General features: G+C 39.0%; 1 protein-coding gene across 1 annotated transcript; it reads right to left on the minus strand.

The window, feature by feature from the left end:
- Positions 1–7,469: 7,469 nt before the first annotated feature.
- Positions 7,470–16,157, minus strand: LOC21398296 (sm-like protein LSM5). Its single transcript, XM_010111399.2, has 4 exons — positions 16,053–16,157; positions 15,813–15,936; positions 8,092–8,164; positions 7,470–7,785 (listed from the first exon to the last, which is right to left on the minus strand). Exons 1-4 carry the CDS (start codon positions 16,084–16,086, stop codon positions 7,753–7,755), a joined length of 264 nt encoding a protein of 87 aa, XP_010109701.2. The 5' UTR covers positions 16,087–16,157; the 3' UTR covers positions 7,470–7,752.
- Positions 16,158–18,663: the final 2,506 nt, after the last annotated feature.

Below are 18,663 nucleotides of genomic sequence, written 5' to 3' on the forward strand. Positions count from 1 at the left end.
AAAAAAAAAAAAAAAAAAAAATCGATTGATCGCTGTTAAAAAGAATAAATAAATAGAAAATCGATTGATCGGCCGATGTAGACGTGGCCCATGCGACCCATATAACTGGAGTTTCGACGCTGGTTCGATAGGGGCAGGGTAGCGGGACCCATGCATGGATGGTTGCCTGGCCCTCCCTCGTCACTAAGAGATGTAATTGTAGATGTAATATAAAGCCTAATTATTTAGAAGGATAGAGTGATGTAAAAAGAAAAGAATTGTTTAGGATAATAAATGATGTAATAGAAGATGTGTAATCTAAAGCCTACAAAAAAAAAAAAGTACGATAACATAATTCAAAATAAAAGATTTCATTATTGTTATTTGAATCATCAGATAATATCGAGAAACATTTCTTGAATCTCTCTCGCAGTCTACTCGTATGATAAATTTACATATATGTAAAACGAAATAGGGGGAAAAAAAAAAACGAGAAAAGAAGAAGAAGAAAGCACCTCCATTGTTGGACTATATCTAAATTTTGGGGGCAATTTATGTAATTTGGGTCTTGAAGAAGTGTCTAAATTTGTTCGTTGCACACACATATTTATGAGGGGTTAATCTAAGTAAAGACGTAATTCCTAAACGAATAATGATTGAGGTGAACCTTCGAGTTTAGTTCTAAATGGTGTTTCAAGAGTTTTTTTTTTTTTTTTTTGAAATGGTTTTTGGATTTGATTGTGACACAACATGATGTAGGAATTTCTGTTTTTAAATTTATAAGTTATTTTTTAGTAAAAAAAATATAAACTATCTTTGCAGCTTCAAATTTTATTCTTCTTAGAAAAAAAAAAAAAAAAACCATAATGGCAAGTATATTTTTCTTTCAAAATTACCTCCGGTCAATAAAGGAGAAACCAACATGTTATGTGAAAGTTTTAGTTTGTTATCAAGCATGTGATTATCGCATCACTAATAATGAAAGTAGCAATTTTTAAGTTTGAGAGCTTTTTACTGATATGAATTTTTAATTCGAGTTGACATGTGATTTTATGTGAGAATTTTTTACTATAACAAAAAAGTTATATGTGACTGTTTTTAAGAGCTTTTTATTATAGCGAAAGTCGAATTCTAAACTCAAATCGGTGAAATAAATTAAATTTTAATAAATCATAAGACCTAATGGCCGTGCCCAATAGCAGATTTTAGATGTAAAATAAAGTAATGTGTCCTCACTAACAGAACTCACCTAATTTAAGAAGTTATTCAGTTTAGTGAAATAACGATTTTATATGTGTTTTTTTTTTTTTTATTAAACTGAATTCCAAATATCTATATCTGTACGTACGTCCTTTTCCTCATGTGGATGGTAGATCACTAGATCTTAGACGAAACTTTCACCGTTCAAATGCTCTCTTTCAGCGAAAAAACAGAAAGCAAAAAAACAAAAAAAAAAAGTGTATATTCGAGTCATGTATCTTTCTCCCTCCAAAAAAAAAAAAAAGTTCTCTTGACCAGACTTTGAATAACTCGTGAACATGGCAAAACCACTAGTTTAAGGGTCAGGTAGTCTGGGTACTTAAAATTGTATGAAGAAAAAAAAAATACACGGCGTTATTTTATTCGTAAATATTGATATTAATACATTTAAATGTGAAGTAAGTGAGATAGTTTTATTGATTCCTATTATGCTCTGTTCTGTTCTTTCTCCTGCCCAATTCCCAATCTTGGAAGAACAATAAATATGTATAATCATCAAGTAATCCCCTCACCATATTGTATTCTAATTTCAGTTTTTTGTCCTATCAAACAAGCTATTAATGTGGAAAGATAGGATCCAAATTTAAAATAAAATAAACCAAGTGATAGGAGAGTCTATTTCCCCCCAAAATTTTAACAACTGCGTAACAATTTTCCTAAAAAAAAAAAAAAAAAAAAAAAGAATGAGTAATAATTTTCATGAAAAAAAAAATGAAAAAGAAAAAGAAGCTGATGTGATGGTGAAGATCATTATCCTCACCCAGAGGTGAGATCTAAGATTCGAGACCAACCAATGGTAATAGTTTCCTTAATGGAACTCAGGGTAGTTTTTTTTTTTTTTTTTTTTTTTTTTTTTTTTTTTTTTTGTGGGCTGATCAGGTTAGTAGTTACTAGTTATACTACTTTCTTGTTGGGAGTCTAGAAAACAATAAAGCCAATAATGTTTTGCCACCACGGCAGCGACAAAGTCCAATCCCCCAAGGAAATTAGACACTGTTTAAAAATTCCATAATTCAATGGCGAAGGACAGCCATGGGAGCTGTAATTTTAAAAACTTGATTCATCTTCTTTTTTTTTTTCTTTTTTTTTTTTGAGGAAAAGTTTGATCCGCTTTTGATGTTTTTATGAATTTTTTATTGTGCGTTTATTTTTATTCCCTTTGCTAAAGAATTGTGCTTTTATTTGTAAATATAACCGTACATTGCAGAATAATTAAAATATTACAAGAATAAATTACACTATTGTTCCTTTTATTTTTTGTATTTTAAATAATACATACGAGATTTTCAATTTTAACAAATCATATCCTATACTTTAAAATTAATAACAATTAAGGTCTATAGTTAACAAACGTTATCAAATTAACGGATTTAGAGTGAGATTTACACGTACAAAGTTCATTATTGTAAATCTCGCATTCTAAACTATTAATTTGATAATGCTTATTGCTATTGAACTTCTATTGTTATGGTTTAATTTGCAAAAGTTAAAAATTTAGGACGTATTATATAAAAAATGAAAAATTTAGGGCACAACGGGGGCATTTTAGAATGACTTTCTCATCACGCCACTGCCTCCACCTCCATTTATATAAACGCTTCTCGCTGGGCACTCAGGCAGACAACACAAAATTATACCCCAAAGCTCACGGCCAAACAAACACATACACAAACGCTGAGAAAGAGCGAAAGACACCTAAATATGTCGTTTAAGCAAAACCCAGATGTGGAAGACCAGGCAAAGAAAACGGCGATGGCCAATACCGGGGAAGATGTTATGTCCCCGGCGGAGGCCGAGCTGATGAAGCAGCCGGAGCCGCGGTTCAAACAGAAAATGGGAAGCGTTTTTCCGAGGAAGAGGAGGTCAGTGAAGAAGCTGATGTTTGATTATGTACGACTTCAACTCGGTTCAACCTCTGCCCCTGCTGATACCTCCCAAATCGTCGTCGACGACGACGACGACGACGGCATCAATCATACTAATTGCTGTTTCAACAGCACTTCATCAGCTGCTCTGTTTCCAGAAGAAGCTTCAAACGCCATTAAGGCCAAGCGCGTGTACCCCAACATTCAGAAGAAGCATGGTAACTAATGCGGTTAAGGTTTATTAGTAGTAGTACTTGTGATATACTGTTTTTCACGTCTTTTTTTTTTTTTTTTTTGGTGCCTGGCTCTCTGCATCAAGTTTGTTGTGGTGATAATGTTCTTAATGTGTCCGAAATGCGAGTTTCTTGTTTGATGTTCTTAATATTCGAGTTGTTTGGTGTTATATAAAAATATAAGAAATGGGGGGCTTTCCGTCGGCAGCCACTCGCCACCATCCGTCGTGGCGGGTCGCTGTTCGGGCCGAACTATGGGTAGTGGTTGTTATCCGGGTGTAGAGCGATATTTTAATCTCTTCTGCATCTCCGCCAACCGTAGGGTTGGGTCGCCGGTCAACCTGAACACGGACACCTTCTTCGTCACCATCCGTCGGGGTGGCTCGTGGAGTGGTTGTTCTCCGGTTGTGGACCGATATACTAACTCTCTTCTGCATCGCCGCCACCCATTAGGGAGGGTTTGACCCGAACGATGGGCAGTGGTTGTTTTCCGGTTGTGGACCGGTATCTTAATCTCTTCTCAATCGCCATCAATCGTCGGGGTGGGTCGCCGTTCGTGTCGAACGATGGACACCTTCTTCGTCACCATGCGGATCGCACAGTGGTTGTTATCCGGTGTGGGCCGATACCTTACTCAATTCTGCATCGCCGTTACCCGACTTTTCGGGTCGCCATTGGACCCGAATGATGGGTAATTGTTGATATCCGGGGTTTGGACGGTGTCTTAATCTCTTCTGAATCGCCATCATTCGTCGGGGGTGGCTCGCCGTTCGGGTCGAATGACTGACACCGTTTGACCCGAAGGATGGGCATCCGGATCGTGCAGTGGTTGTCATCCGGGTGTGGACCGATAGCTTAATCAATTCTGCATCGCCGACAGCCGTCATGGCGGGTCGCCGTTTGACCCGAAGGATGGGCATCCTCTTCACCACCATCCTTTAGGGCGGATCGTGCAGTGGTTGTTATCCGGGTGTGTACTGTGGACCGATATCTTAATCTGTTTTGCGTAGCCGCCATCGATTAGAGAGAGGGGCGTTGTTTGGTGTAAAAAAATGTTTTTAAAAAAAAAAAAAATTCATAGGTGAGAAGCTTATTGATAACTTGGGAGTCAGATCCAGTTTCCATTAATTCACCATGCTCATAAAGCTGATGTTTTTCGTTAGTTCAAGCTAAGCAAAAAAAAAAAAAAAAAAAGTTTCCCCTTAAAATGTTTTTTTTTGAGTTCTCAATTTAGATCCTTTCATCCACACACCCACCATGAAATATCGCCTCATTTACGTTTCCCCTTATGCTGTAAGTTCTGACATTCTCTCGCTCTCTAGGGTGTTTCGGTAGGGCATGAACCGTATCACAAAAATGCAGTTTTTTATTTATTTATTTTTTTCTTTAAGGAAAAAGGTGGATAAAAGTTGCCACGTTTTTTTACCAACATTTCTGGTAATAATCTGTACAAGACGTTTTTCCGTAATTTAATCCGTAATTTAACCGTCGCATGATAACCACAAGTTGCCGCTTTTTAACAACTTCTATCCCCAAAGGTAAAACCGTAAAAGTAAAAGTAGTTTTTCGATGAAATAAATGTAAAAGCAGTTTGGTCATATAACGAGTTCACCCTCCTCTACAGAAGCCGACGCCGGAGACTGTCTATATATACGGGGAAATTCAATGAATAACACGAACAAAAGAAAACAAAAAGGCACTCTCACCGGCATTTTGCTTTATCATTATTTTTTTAATATTTGAAATAAAATATTTTATGTCCCAACTTTGCCTTTGTCTTTTGCCATTTTCACTTTACTCCACATGCCACAAGTCAAAGTTGGCTCCGGTTTCTCCCGCAGTTTAATCCAGCTTCCTATATATCTCAATATCTGTATTTCCCAAACTCACCCACTGAGACTAGGTTTGAAAAAGTTGCACTTCAGATGATGATGATGATGATAATAATAATAATAATAATAATATTCATCCTAGGATTTTCTATCAAATATATTACATGTACATATGATCCTAGGTCTTTTTTTTTTTCTTGATTATGTAATGTAACATACATATATGTCCTACATCAATTAAGTATGTTTGAAGGGACGATGAGTGGTGCACAAAAATGAGCAACGCTTTGCGAAGTGATCTCGCTTTCATAAGAGTGTTTGAAGAGTCCAAATTTTAACAGCGAATCTGAATTTTCTGTTAAACTAGTCATTATGCATGCGGCGCTTTGATTGTGGTTAGGATGTGATTGCATTCACACTTAACCGGGCCGTCATTGGCGGGGGCAAAGAGAAGGGGGAAAAAGTAGCGTCAATTTTATGCGATTGATATAAGTACTATGTTCTTTCCTTATTTTGAAAAATGACTCAAAGCCCAAGCTAACGAACAAAAAAAAAAAAAGACGCATTCTTAACAGAAATCTTCTCCCACTAAGGAGACCAATGATGAATTAGTGATAAAAGAGAGATTCAAAAGCGAGATACCTATAGAAGCACTTTCATACCGTGGAATAATTGAATGTTGTCATGCAAATTGAAAGGTTTCCTTTTTAAAATCCCGAGAACCAACCGACACAAACTTGTTGGCAAAGGAATTGAAATCTGGTGGAAGTCTTGAACCGTTAAGAATATTCCCAATCACATATTACCGGTCGGTCTAAATAGGTAATTAAAAGGGAGAAAGAGGAAAATAGGCCAAAACTTGAAACGATTTAAAATTAATAGACCAATAGTTTACATAAGTTAATAAATAAGCTAAATTATTGTTTTCATCAATAACTTGTCTGGTTATGAACCATAACTCGACAAGTTATTGTCTATAAATCACGGTTTTTATCCATAACTTGTCTGGTTATAAACCATAACTTGACAAGTTTGTCCATAACTTATCTGATTATGAATCATAACTTAACAAATTATGACATATTAATTTTTATAACTAAAAATTGACCTATATACTTTTTTAAACTTTTTATATAGGTATATTTTTTACTATTTTCCTTTTACTTTCGTACTATCCCTGTCACAAACAAAAAGCTTGCTTTGGGCCTCTTTGGAGCAAAGTTTTTGAAGACCGTCGTTCGTTTTCACACCACAATTATCCTTCTCACTACAATTCTCTTTCCGGAAATAAGCGGTCTCAGTCCGGAAGTATCGTGCTCTTATCAGATACCAGCTGCCAACTTTTGTCTATGACAGTAAACTTGGTGACAAAATGAAATACAACCGTCTTTGCTTAGTGGCGTTGGGGTCTCGTTATTTTTTGGGAATAAATAGTCTCAAAAAAAAAAAAATTAATTCATATTTTACGGTTAGAACAAAACTCTATGAAGAAGGTATCTTTAGGATTCTCATTAAAAGAGATGAGTCTTTGATGTACAACTGAAAATGGAAATGAAAGGTAGAAATAACTTACGGATATGAAGGGGCTTATAATTAACGCGTAAATAAAATCGTTATAAATACATGCACGTGGCTTTACGGGCTCAATAATCCACTCCCCTTCTAGGCTTCTAATTCTCTTTCAGCAGCAACACTGCATTAGTGCTATGGAACCCGAATTACTTCACCTGATTAGATTCTTACTTGCCCTAATATAATGATCTTTTGACTCCTTCAAAACAAATAATGAGTGAACCATCAGTTTGTCGTTGCGGGAGTTTGAGTGATCATTTATTTGGTTCACATTACTAATGTACGAAAGAATGAATAACTTCTGTATACGAAGTTACGAACAAATTGTAATCAAGGAATGTCATACTAAGCAGATGATCTACGAGTACAAGATCCATTCATAACAAGTTAAGACTTTGCACAAACTAAATTTAATTTCAAAAGTTTTCACTGGCTTAGAAGTTGGTTCACGATCAATTCCTAATTCGTCATTGAATACAAATACACGTCTTTTTCTTTTTTCTTTTTGGAGAAGAGAGAGAGAGAGAGGAGAGAAATCCTCTTTTCATACTTGGAATCTTTTCAAGAGTGTTTCAAATCACTTTATCTTATTTTCATTCTTCACGCTTTCTTCTAGTCAGCAAAACACACTTTTTTTTTTTTTTTTTTTTTTTTTTTTTTTTTTATAAAAAACAAACGAAAATCAGCAAAACAAACACTTAACAGTAAAGGTTCTAGATATATAAATCAGTAATGCTCAGAGTATATCAATATCTATGACACTAACAATTAGAATGAAGAATATTTTATCATTCCCCACAGTTGTAGAATTCTTTTTTTTCCAGACAATACACATAGAAATAATAATAAAAAATTCTACCATCATCTTACAAAGATGTCACCTAGTTAATAACAAAGCACTTCAAAATGAAGAGCAAATGGGAGGCATATATCTTCACTTAAAATTAGTCTGGCCCAACCAATTGAAAAGCAAAAATCAACTCAACAACTAGGCGCAGAGGTCCAATTATCTTATTCCGATTCAGGTGAACCTCCCGGGACCAGCTGCATTGTGAACAAATTTAAACATCTTGGTGTTAGGTAGCTTTCAATAAGAAGGTATCACTGACAGGTACGTTGCAGAGAAAAAAAAATCTTTATAGTTTAGATAAAAAGATTAAAAAGTTCCAAAAGTTTGAACTATCAAGTTCAAGCCTTTGTCCCGTGTTTTTCAAAATATTTCTGGGAAATTTGTTTCGGAGCCATGATGAAGAAGACTGAAGATTATCAACCACAGGCACAATAATTAAGGTGAACTTGCATAAAGTCTCAGCTCAATAATAAAAAGTCTTAAACTGACGTCTTACTTACAATTGCAATGTTGTTTCCATTAAGTAAAATCTGGTCGAGCTTGGTTATCCTTCTTCCTTCAGCAGTAATCTCACTGTGAATTCAAATAGAGAAGGACAAGACAAATTAGGATCATAAGCCTTCCAACATTAAAATGTTAACATGCTTAATTCATCGCCGAAGTAGGCTTTCACTGAATGAAAACATGAATAGAGTACAAGTGCATAAGAAAGAGAGAAGGAAATGAAAAGAGGGGTGTTGGGTCAAAGGAATATTATGTGAGACATCCTTGAATAACCGTATCTCTTAATGGAATTAGGATCACATCTACCCTGTTTGCTAGAGAGATAAGTAAATAAAAGATAAATCGGTAAAGTATAATTTAATATCATGCAAAGTCTTTGTATAAAACAACCACTTTTCGCACAAACACCAGTATGCAATCCTTCTTCCTTCAGCAGTAATCTCACTGTGAATTCAAATAGAGAAGGACAAGACAAATTAGGATCATAAGCCTTCCAACATTAAAATGTTAACATGCTTAACATGTTCAATGGTGGAAACTTAATGAACCGTCTAAGAGCGACTAAACGGACAAAACTTATTCATTCCATAGCGCCGAAGTAGGCTTTCACTGAACGAAAACATGAATAGAGCACAAGTGCATAAGAAAGAGAGAAGGAAATGAAAAGAGGAGTGTTGGATTAAAGGAATATTATGTAAGACATCCTTGAATAACTGTATCTCTTAATGGAATTAGGATCACATCTACCCTGTTTGCTAGCGAGATAAGTAAAAAAAAAAAGGCAGACCCCAGTGCCAAAGAGGCTCCCGTACTATAACAGGCTCGGGGGAAAGCTCAATCATATATATACGCGGCCTTACCCCCCGAAGGAGAGGCCGTTTCTGGGATTCGAACCCTGGACCCCAGGTGCAAACGCAAGTGCTCCCACCACGGTGCCATGGCTAGCGAGATAAGTAAATAAAAGATTAAAGTTTAATTCAATATCATGCAAAGTCTTTGTATAAAACAACCACTTTTTGCACAAACACCAGTATGCAGAAACAATTGAATATCAACTCGCAGGACAATATTTATAACCAACATGTACACTTAGCTGACATACTAAAATCAAGCTGTTTTTAGTTCCTATAATTCTGGAGGGAAGCATGTTTCTTATATTTAGTCCTGGATGCTGATACCTTTGAGGTTAAACTTATAGTCTCCAACAAAATTAGACCACTTTATGATTGGGTGGATTTCGGGAAGATCATGGCTATTGCATGAATAACAATTGCAGCATGACAAAGTTGATTCAGTATATGAAATTGTTTTATTAGAGACGTAAAAAAATGCAGTAAAGCCATAACGTCAAGTCTCCGCAAGAATTAAAAACTTCATCAGGAAAGCGCATTGTGATAGTTTTTCTTGTCCCTTAGTTACACTATTTCAGGTCTGATATCATTAACGTAGAGTCTTTTGTTGATTACCGATATAGTCCAAGTTATAACAGCATGTACTGTCAGCATGATTCATACCACTATAACAAATTTAATAAGCCTCCTTTGCGTTTTACCTATGTGCGGAGGAGAGTTTGTGAGAGGAATGTGGCAGGAGCAGGGGAAGGCAGTGGAGATGCAAGTCAGGGAGGTAATTCGTAGAAGAGTGATGAGCTGGCAAGTCAAGGGGGAGGTTATGAAGGAGGAATAGTATAAATAGTTTAGATAAGGCATGAGAAGGATTCATTCGATTCTCAGAACTTCTTAGACAAGTTTGGTTAGGGAGTGCAAGGGGTCACTTGAACACCCCCATACCCAAACCTGTGATACTGTAATTTCCGCCATTAATAACATAGATCAGGCCTGTGATTTGGCTTGTTGTGCATAAATCTCGCGTTGTCTTGCTCTAAACTGTTCTTCATTTTCTTTTCGAGTTTATCAATTGGTATCAGAGCACTTTCCCGGGATGACGAGGAGGACTGACGATCGTGAGAAGGAGAGAGAATGAAGGCAAATAAGGAAGATTTGTTGAAGGAGATGGAATCGTTGCGTGAGGATGTGGGGAAAATACCTTGATTGGAGCAAGGGCTTGAGTTGTTGTTGACAAGGATGGACGAGTTGCTGAAGCAGCAGAGTGCCGCAGATCGGGAGTTGCTGGAGGCAAAAAACGGGATTCCGGCAGAACAATTGGCACCGACGGCAGAAACCGGAGAGAGACCGGCGGAATGGCGAGAGGGAGGAGCTCGTGCAAAATTTTGGACTCGAAGGGTAGAGATGCCGGTTTTTGATGGTGAAAATCCAGATGGAGAAAGATATTTCTCCATGAATAGGCTGTCAGAGATGGAGAAATTGGACGTGGCGGTGGTGAGTTTTGAAGGAGAAGCCCTAGCCTGGTTCCAGTGGGAAGATCGTTGGTGGGCGATCCGAGATTGGGCGGAGATGAAACAGATGGTATTAGAATGAGGAGATGGAGAAATTGGACGTGGCGGTGGTGAGTTTTGAAGGAGAAGCCCTAGCTTGGTTCCAGTGGGAAGATCGTCGGTGGGCGATCCGAGATTGGGCGGAGATGAAACAGATGGTATTAGAATGATTTTGATCGACGCAAGAAGGGACTCTTTGTGAGAAGTTCTTGTCGCTGCACCAAGAAACAACGGTGAGGGAGTACCGCCGGCAATTCAAGACTTTGGATTTCTGAGCAAGTTTTGGAGAGCGCGTTCGTGAATGGATTGAAGCCGGAGGTGAGGGCTGAGATTCGCATGCTGAAACCCAGTGGATTGGGCCGCATTATGGAGCTCACCCAACGGGTGGAGGAGCGTAACCAATTGGTTCGCGGGCCCAAGGCCCAACTGGCTCCAGTAAGTTCCTAGAATAAGGGAGGCTATGTTCCGTCTGGGTTTGGTTTAAGGAGTAGTCCAACGTTTGGCGGTGGGCCAAAGCTAACAAACCCAACGTTGACCACTGGACGCTCTTCTGTGGCAACCAATAAACCCAAGGACACTTCGAGCGGGGCGGCGCCATTCAGGAGACTCACCGACGCAAAGCTTCAGGCGAAGAGAGAGAAAGGATTGTGCTATCATTGTGACGAGAAGTACTCCTTTGGACACCGTTGCCCGAACAAAGAATTGCAGGTTCTCATCGTCCGTGAAGAGGAGGATTGTGCAGGGGAAAGGGATGACGGTGCAGAGTCCGAGGCAGAGGAAGAAGTGGTCGAGTTGTCCCTAAACTCGGTGGTCAGATTTACATCACCAAAGACCATGAAACTCAAAGGAATACTACGTGGACAGGAGGTAATAGTTTTCATTGATAGTGGAGCTACACAATTTCATTTCTGTTGAATTAGTGAGAAAATTGGAATTGCTAGTGGACCGAACATGTGATTATGGGGCGATTATAGGGACTGGATTGTCTGTTAAGGGCGAAGGAGTATGCAGGGGTGCCATGGTCACTTTGCAGTAATAGAAGTCGTGGAGGATTTCTTGCCTCTGAAGTTAGGAAGTTCGAATATGATTCTGGGCATTCAGTGGTTGGAGACTTAGAGTAATGACGGTGAATTGGAAGAATTTGACCATGAAATTCTGAAAGGGGACCTCGGATTAAATAGGTCTTCGGTGTCTTTAAAAGCCTTACAGAGAGCGTTTAGTCAAGAGGGACAAGGGTTGTGGCTGGAATGGAACAACATGGAGTTAAGTACTCAGGAAAGCAATTGGAAGGTACCCGAGGAGTTGGTTAAGGTGCTTCATTGTAGAGCCTCGGTGTTTGAGATGCCTGCAAAGTTGCCGCCGGAGCGTGCGAAGGACCATGCGATAGTGCTTAAGGCGGGAACTTCTCCGATTAATGTACGACCTTATCGGTATCCTCAGGTCCAAAAGGAAGAAATTGAGAAGTTGGTCAGTGAAATGTTGGCCGCAAGAATTATTCGGGCTAGTGTGAGTCCATATTCCAGTCCTGTTCTCTTGGTTAAGAAGAAAGATGGAAGCTGACGCTTCTGTGTGGATTACAGGGCTTTAAACAAGGAAACAGTACCGGACCGTTTCCCTATTCCGATTATTGATGAACTTCTCGATGAGCTTCACGGGGCTGCAATTTTTTCTAAGATTGACCTTAAATCGGGATATCACCAAATTCGAGTCAAACCGGAGGACATGCCCAAAATTGCTTTTCGCACACATGAGGGCCATTACGAGTTTTTGGTGATGCCATTTGGGCTTACAAATGCTCCCGCAACCTTCCAGTCACTCATGAATGAGGTATTGCGAGCATTCCTTCGTAAGTTTGTCTTAGTTTTCTTCGATGACACACTTGTCTACAGTCGGTCCTTGGAGGAACATGTTCACCACTTAGATCAAGTGTTAGCGGTTTTGCAACAACACCATATTTTCGCAAATGCGAAGAAGTGTAGTTTTGGATAACAGTCTTTGGAGTATTTGGGACATTGTCTCAGGCAAAGGCGTGTCAGCGGATTTGGCCAAGATAGACCCAATGCTGAATTGGCCAACCCTGACCACGGTGCGTGACTTGTGGGGATTTTTGGGATTGACGGGGTATTACCAGAAGTTTGTCGCGGGGTACAGCCACATCGCAGGGCCTTTAACGAATTTACTTCGGAAGGATGGGTTCCAGTGGACGGCGGAAGCTGAAAAGCCTTTTCTTATTTGAAACGCGTTATGACCTCCGTGCTGGTTTTAGTTATTCCTGATTTCACAAAACCGTTTGTGCTCGAAACTGATGCTTCGGGGTTTGGCGTGGGTGCAGTGTTGATGCAGAACCAGCAACCCATTGCATACTTTAGCCAAGCTTTGTCTTCGCGGGCTCAAGGGAAATTGGTTTATGAGAGAGAATTAATGGCCATTGTTTTGGCGGTACAAAAGTTGCAGCCATATTTGCTTGGCCGACATTTTGTGATTTGCACTGATCAGCGTAGTCTTAAGTATTTGTTGGAACAACGCCTTGTGAGTGTGGAACACCAAAAATGGCTTACTAAGTTGATGGGGTATGACTTCGAATTTAGTACAAATCGGGGCAAGAAAATCGCGCCGCGGATGCTCTTTCTCGTATTTGTCTACTCACCGGGGTTGAGTGCCTTGCTGGTCTCGTCCATTGTTAACACGCAAGAGCTACAGCACCAGTTGTCGCAAGATGAGAAACTCGACCAGATTATTTCGGCATGACAGCTCCAGTCCGAGGCCTATCCTGAATTTTCCTTAGTGCAGGGGCGGTTGTTGTATGATGGCAGAATGGTAGTGCCTAGGCGCCTTTCATTCCTAAACTGCTTCACTCTTACCATGACAGGGTTCTAGGAGGCCATTCGGGTGTCCTTAAGACTTACCGACGCTTGGCAGCGGATTGGTTTTGGTCGGGGATGAAGAAGGATGTGACCTCATATGTGGCCGCATGTGACATTTGCCAGCGTTGCAAAGCCTCCACATTAGCACTGAGTGGCCTGTTATAGCCTTTGCCCATTCCCGAACGAGTGTGGGAGGATATTTCAATGGATTTTATTGAGGGGCTACCCCGTTCGGAGGGATTCGACACTATTTTAATGGTTGTCGATAGGCTTAGCAAATATGGACACTTCATTGCCTTGAAGCATCCTTTCTCAGCTGAAACAGTAGCTAAGTGTTTCATACGTGAGGTTGTTCGCCTCCATGGTGTTCCGCGTACCATTGTGACCGACCGTGACCGTATAGGCGTATATTTCTCAATCATTTTTGGACCGAACTTCACAAGTAGATAGGGACTACCCTCGCGCGCAGTACCGCTTATCACCCACAATCTGATGGTCAAACACAAGTGATTAATCGGTGTGTCGAAACCTATTTGCGTTGTTTTACATCAAATAAACCGGAAAAATGGCACAAGTGGTTGGCTTGGTCTGAATATTGGTATAATACCTCGTTTCATACCGCAACACGCACTACTCCTTTTCAGGTGGTCTACGGCCGTGCTCCACCTCTGTTGTTGCACTATGGCCTCGGCAAATTCGTGGTGGATTCGGTGGATCAGCAATTGCAGGACCGAGATGCCATGCTGGACTTACTTAAGTCTCACTCGCTTCGCGCTCAGCAGCGAATGAAATCGGTGGCCGATGGTAAACGCCGTGATGTGCAGTATGGGGTTGGTGATTTAGTGTACCTCACGTTGCGTCCCTACTGTCAGGTGTCCTTGGCCCGACGCCGCAATGAGAAGTTAAGTTCACGTTTCTAGTCCCTTTGCTATCACTGCCCGAGTTGGTCCAGTGGCGTACTGTCTTTGCCTGCCGGAGGAGGCTACGATCCATCTGGTATTTCACGTTTCCCAGCTGCGCCACGCTATTGGCCATGGCCAGGCTGTGTCTACGATCCCACCCCAGTTGATAGGTGATTTGGAATTGCGCGTCACACCAGAAGCTTTACTGGGCGTGCACCAACGAGTGGCAGGGGGACATTCTGAGTCTGAGGTTTTAATCCGTTGGGAGCATCTTCCGGCGCATGATGCGACTTGGGAGTCCTATGAGGCCATTGATCGCCAGTTTCCTCATTTCCACCTTGAGGACAAGGTGCGTCTTTGGGGCGGGGGTAATGATAAGCCTCCTTTGTGTTTTACCTATGTGCGGAGGAGAGTTCGTGAGAGGAATGTGGCAGGAGCAGAGGAAGGCAGCGGAGATGCGAGTCATGGAGGTAATTCGTAGAAGAGCGATGAGCTGGCAAGTCAAGGGGGAGGTTATGAAGCGGATAGCTAGTAGTTAGTCGGTTAGGCTAAGTTTGTTAAGGGGAAGTTAGTTACTAGAAAGAGGAATAGCATAAATAGTTTAGATAAGGCATGAGAAGGATTCATTCGATCATTCTCAGAACTTCTTAGACAAGTTTGGTTAGGGAGTGTAAGGGGTCACTCGAACACCCTCATACCCAAACCTGTGATACTGTATTTTCCACCATTAATAACAGATTTCAGGCCTGTGATTTGGCTTGTTGTGCATAAATCTCGCGTTGTCTTGCTCTAAACTGTTCTTCATTTTCTTTTCAAGTTTATCAAAATTCACGTCATTGTTCTCTTAAGTTAATTCATCAGGATATTTCCACAGCGAAACTTTGACACAAGCATTTGAACACAGAAAAACCACAAACTATTGAGAGGGAAGAGAATCTGCAGAAGGAACCTTAAAATGACACAAAGATTATGAAAAGAAGAAGTGAAAAGTAACTCTACCAAACACTTAAAAAGCAATTTCAAAAATAGAGTTTCCCAATCTATTCATCACCATTAAAAACTTATATTATCTGATTCATTTCACCAAAACAAGCGTGCCACTCATAAACATAAGGAACAAACTTCCATCGTAAACACTACTGCCCCGATTTCAAGAGCTGCATCAGAATTCAGATAATACGACCTATTTTCCTCTCTATCGCTCTCTTCTGCAAAGTTTACTAAAACCAACGCTAATTTCCCTAACGCGATAGTTCCATACAAGAGAGTACAAATTGCAGGAAGCCCTAACCAGTTTCTTTAGATTCAACTTTCTTTCCCCTTTCTTTCTAAAGTTCCGTAGAAACCAAAGGGATTCTTAGCTCATTTTCTATCAAAAAATTAAAGAAGCCAAATCCCGATATCTGCTTATCAAATGCAGTTATTAACATAACAAAAGAAATGAAATGAACCCTAAGGAAATGCATTAGCTTAAAATCAAAAACTAAATTTAAAATAAAATAAAACCTAGGCAATCGAATTAGGGTTTTACAGCGAGTGTATGATAAGGAGCATACTATTCAGTGACGTCTTCAAGGACCATGTTTACATATACATCGAAGCCCCGAAGAGTGCCGACGAGCTCCTTGTCGCCCTTCATTATGACCCAAATTTTGGATCCTATGCACCGGTCGATTAACTCTGCAGATTTTCCACCACCGTAAAAGGTTTCAAATTTCCAGTTCGATTTTCCCGAGAAAGTGGCAGAAAGACAAGAAATAAGTAAGAGATGCGAGAGTGGGAAAAGAGCAGTGTACCTTGAGGGAGTAGCTGCGACGGATTGTTGGCCATTGAAGCGGAGAAGAAAACACTTTCGGCCCTACGACAATGGACCTTTCGGCTACTGGAGAGAAGACTACTACTGAAGCTGACACTTTTGTGGGCTTAAAGCCTTGACTATAGTTTTTGTATGACTATGTTGCTTGTACCATTTTGGCCTCCAAACTTCTCAACTTTACAAAGTAAACCCAAAACTATGTTGTTTATCTCATATTTGTCACTCCAATCACAAAAAAAAAAAAATTGTTAGAAATTCAAGGAAATCAATTGCTTCCATCTCACATAACTTGTAAATGAAGGTTGTTTTACACAAATAACGTCTTTGAAATGAATTTAAACAAACCCTCAGACACCTTGTAGCAATAAACACGTGTATGAAAAGAATTTTTTTTATTATTATTTTTGTACTTTATTTAATTTTTAAACTTAAACATGAATTTAAAAAAAAAAAAAAACATTTCATTAGTTAAGCATGTGAGTGTCATATGGTTGATTTCATCAGTTAACGATTTTTGCGATCGAAAAGGCTAAATATGGGACAAGGTCATACTCTATTTTAAAAAAATAAAAAATAAAAATGCTCAAGTTCAAAATGATAGTATTTTTTTTTCCTCAAAGAAAAATGAGAGTCTTTTTCATCAGATTTTTTCTGCTCAACTTCAGATTTTTTCTGCTCAACAACAACCATAAGCATCTCAAGGCGTTTATCAAAGAGCAATGCACTTTCATCTCTCTTGTCAAGCTTCAAGTCACTTCTCTCGCAAATCGCCAAGCAGATTGCCTTGGTCTGCGGTGACTTTAGCTCCGGGAGCACTTGGAACAGTTGTGCAAAGTATGTCCAGAAGGTGGTGGTAGTGTCAACAGCACTGCTCGAAATTCACGAGTTTCGGCAAATGTCTCAAAAGTTGCAAGCCATCACGCCTAGACAATACTCTCGTATCTTAAGAACTCCATACCTAAATATCAAGTCAAGAGGTAATGATTATGTTTTGATGAGTGTGTTGGATTCTTAATCGAATATTAAGTTTATATGTGAATAATTATGTGTTGTAAACTGTCATATAAAGTTAAGCTCATTTAAAAGTGATCTATTAACGTTTGAGTAATTTGAACTTTAATGTATCTGATAGGGTGTGGACTTTTAATATGTAGAGACTTAAGAATAATTTTTATTTTTATGATGAGTTAAAATAAAAATATCAAAAGATAACAAGAAATTATCTATCTATATAGTGGTTATGGTCTCCAATCACACGTAGCATTCTATTCTTTCTAACATTGCTAAAAGATTCTCTAAAAAAACGTGTTGATCTAGAAGATAAATTATATGATTTTAGAGAATAATTTATTGTTATGGATTCAAGTACACTGTTTATTAATATATTGATTCTTGGTGATCCAATATGAATGTTTCCTAGATTTTAAGTAATAATTTTCACCTCAGGAGTGCTCATAAGATAGCTCTTCAAAGCGCAAAGCACGCTACTAATGTGTTTTTGACCAGAAAGTGTATTAGTGTATGTTTATATGAAGTTATAACATCATCATCATAGCTCTTGCAATTCTTCTTTTCCGTGTACTTCTAGTAGAAGCAATTCTTCTTGGCAGAGTATTAGAGACTCTGTTTTTGCTTTCAAGAAAGTTATTGTTAGACCCCTCAGACAGGCTGTTGCTTTGATGCCGGGATTTATGTTAATATTTTATAGCTCTTCCAAGTGGCAAACACACTACAATTACATAACCAGAGAATGGATTACCGTGAATATGCTTCTACAAGCCATAGATTCATCGTGTTAGCATTGGCACTTGGCAGTGGTAGAGTCTCTGGTTTACTTTGCATTGACAGAAGAAGCAAGCAGGATTCTGTACTTTGCATGGTATGGCGTCTTGCAACAACGTAACTGGCCATGTCAAGGAGCTTCGCTTTGCCAATATTCGCCACTTTTATTCACTAAAAGGCATGATCAATCATGCATTGTTGAGTTTAAAGGTATGCTCATTTTATGACTCAAGTTACATTGTTATAATGTTTTCTCTCATAAAAATGATTAGTACTGAAATTTTAGATAGGCCGTCCGCGACCACCGAAAAGTCTGAACTTTTACCCGATTACTGAGCCCGAATTACCCGAAGTTTCGGGTTGCCCGACTCGACCCGAATTCCACCTTGGACGGGCTTCGGCCAGCCTTTGGCTGCCCGATGCCTGGTTGAGCTGCCCGTTGCCCGACCGAAAATGTCCAAATTTTGTAATATTTTTATATTATATATATATATTAATTTAAAATTTGAAATGAACACACGAATTATATAAAAAAAATTATTTCTTTATTGATTTTTAAATTGTAATTCATGATTGTCTCGTTAAAAACCTTACCAAGAAAAACTCAATTGAGATAAAAACTTAGTAAGGAAAAAAGAGTGCAATCATTGTAAGACGAATTACAAATTTGACGAACTTACAAAGTCTATACAAGATTACAATAACACTATACAAATTACAAAGTAAATAAATATTTACAAATTACAATAATAAAATTTAATTTGAAGTAGAAAGATCGTCTTGAAAATTAAAAGTTAATCTATTAAACT

This window comes from Morus notabilis, unplaced genomic scaffold (genome assembly GCF_000414095.1).
Source record: "Morus notabilis unplaced genomic scaffold, ASM41409v2 Scaffold1032, whole genome shotgun sequence".
Taxonomy (NCBI): Eukaryota; Viridiplantae; Streptophyta; class Magnoliopsida; order Rosales; family Moraceae; genus Morus; species Morus notabilis.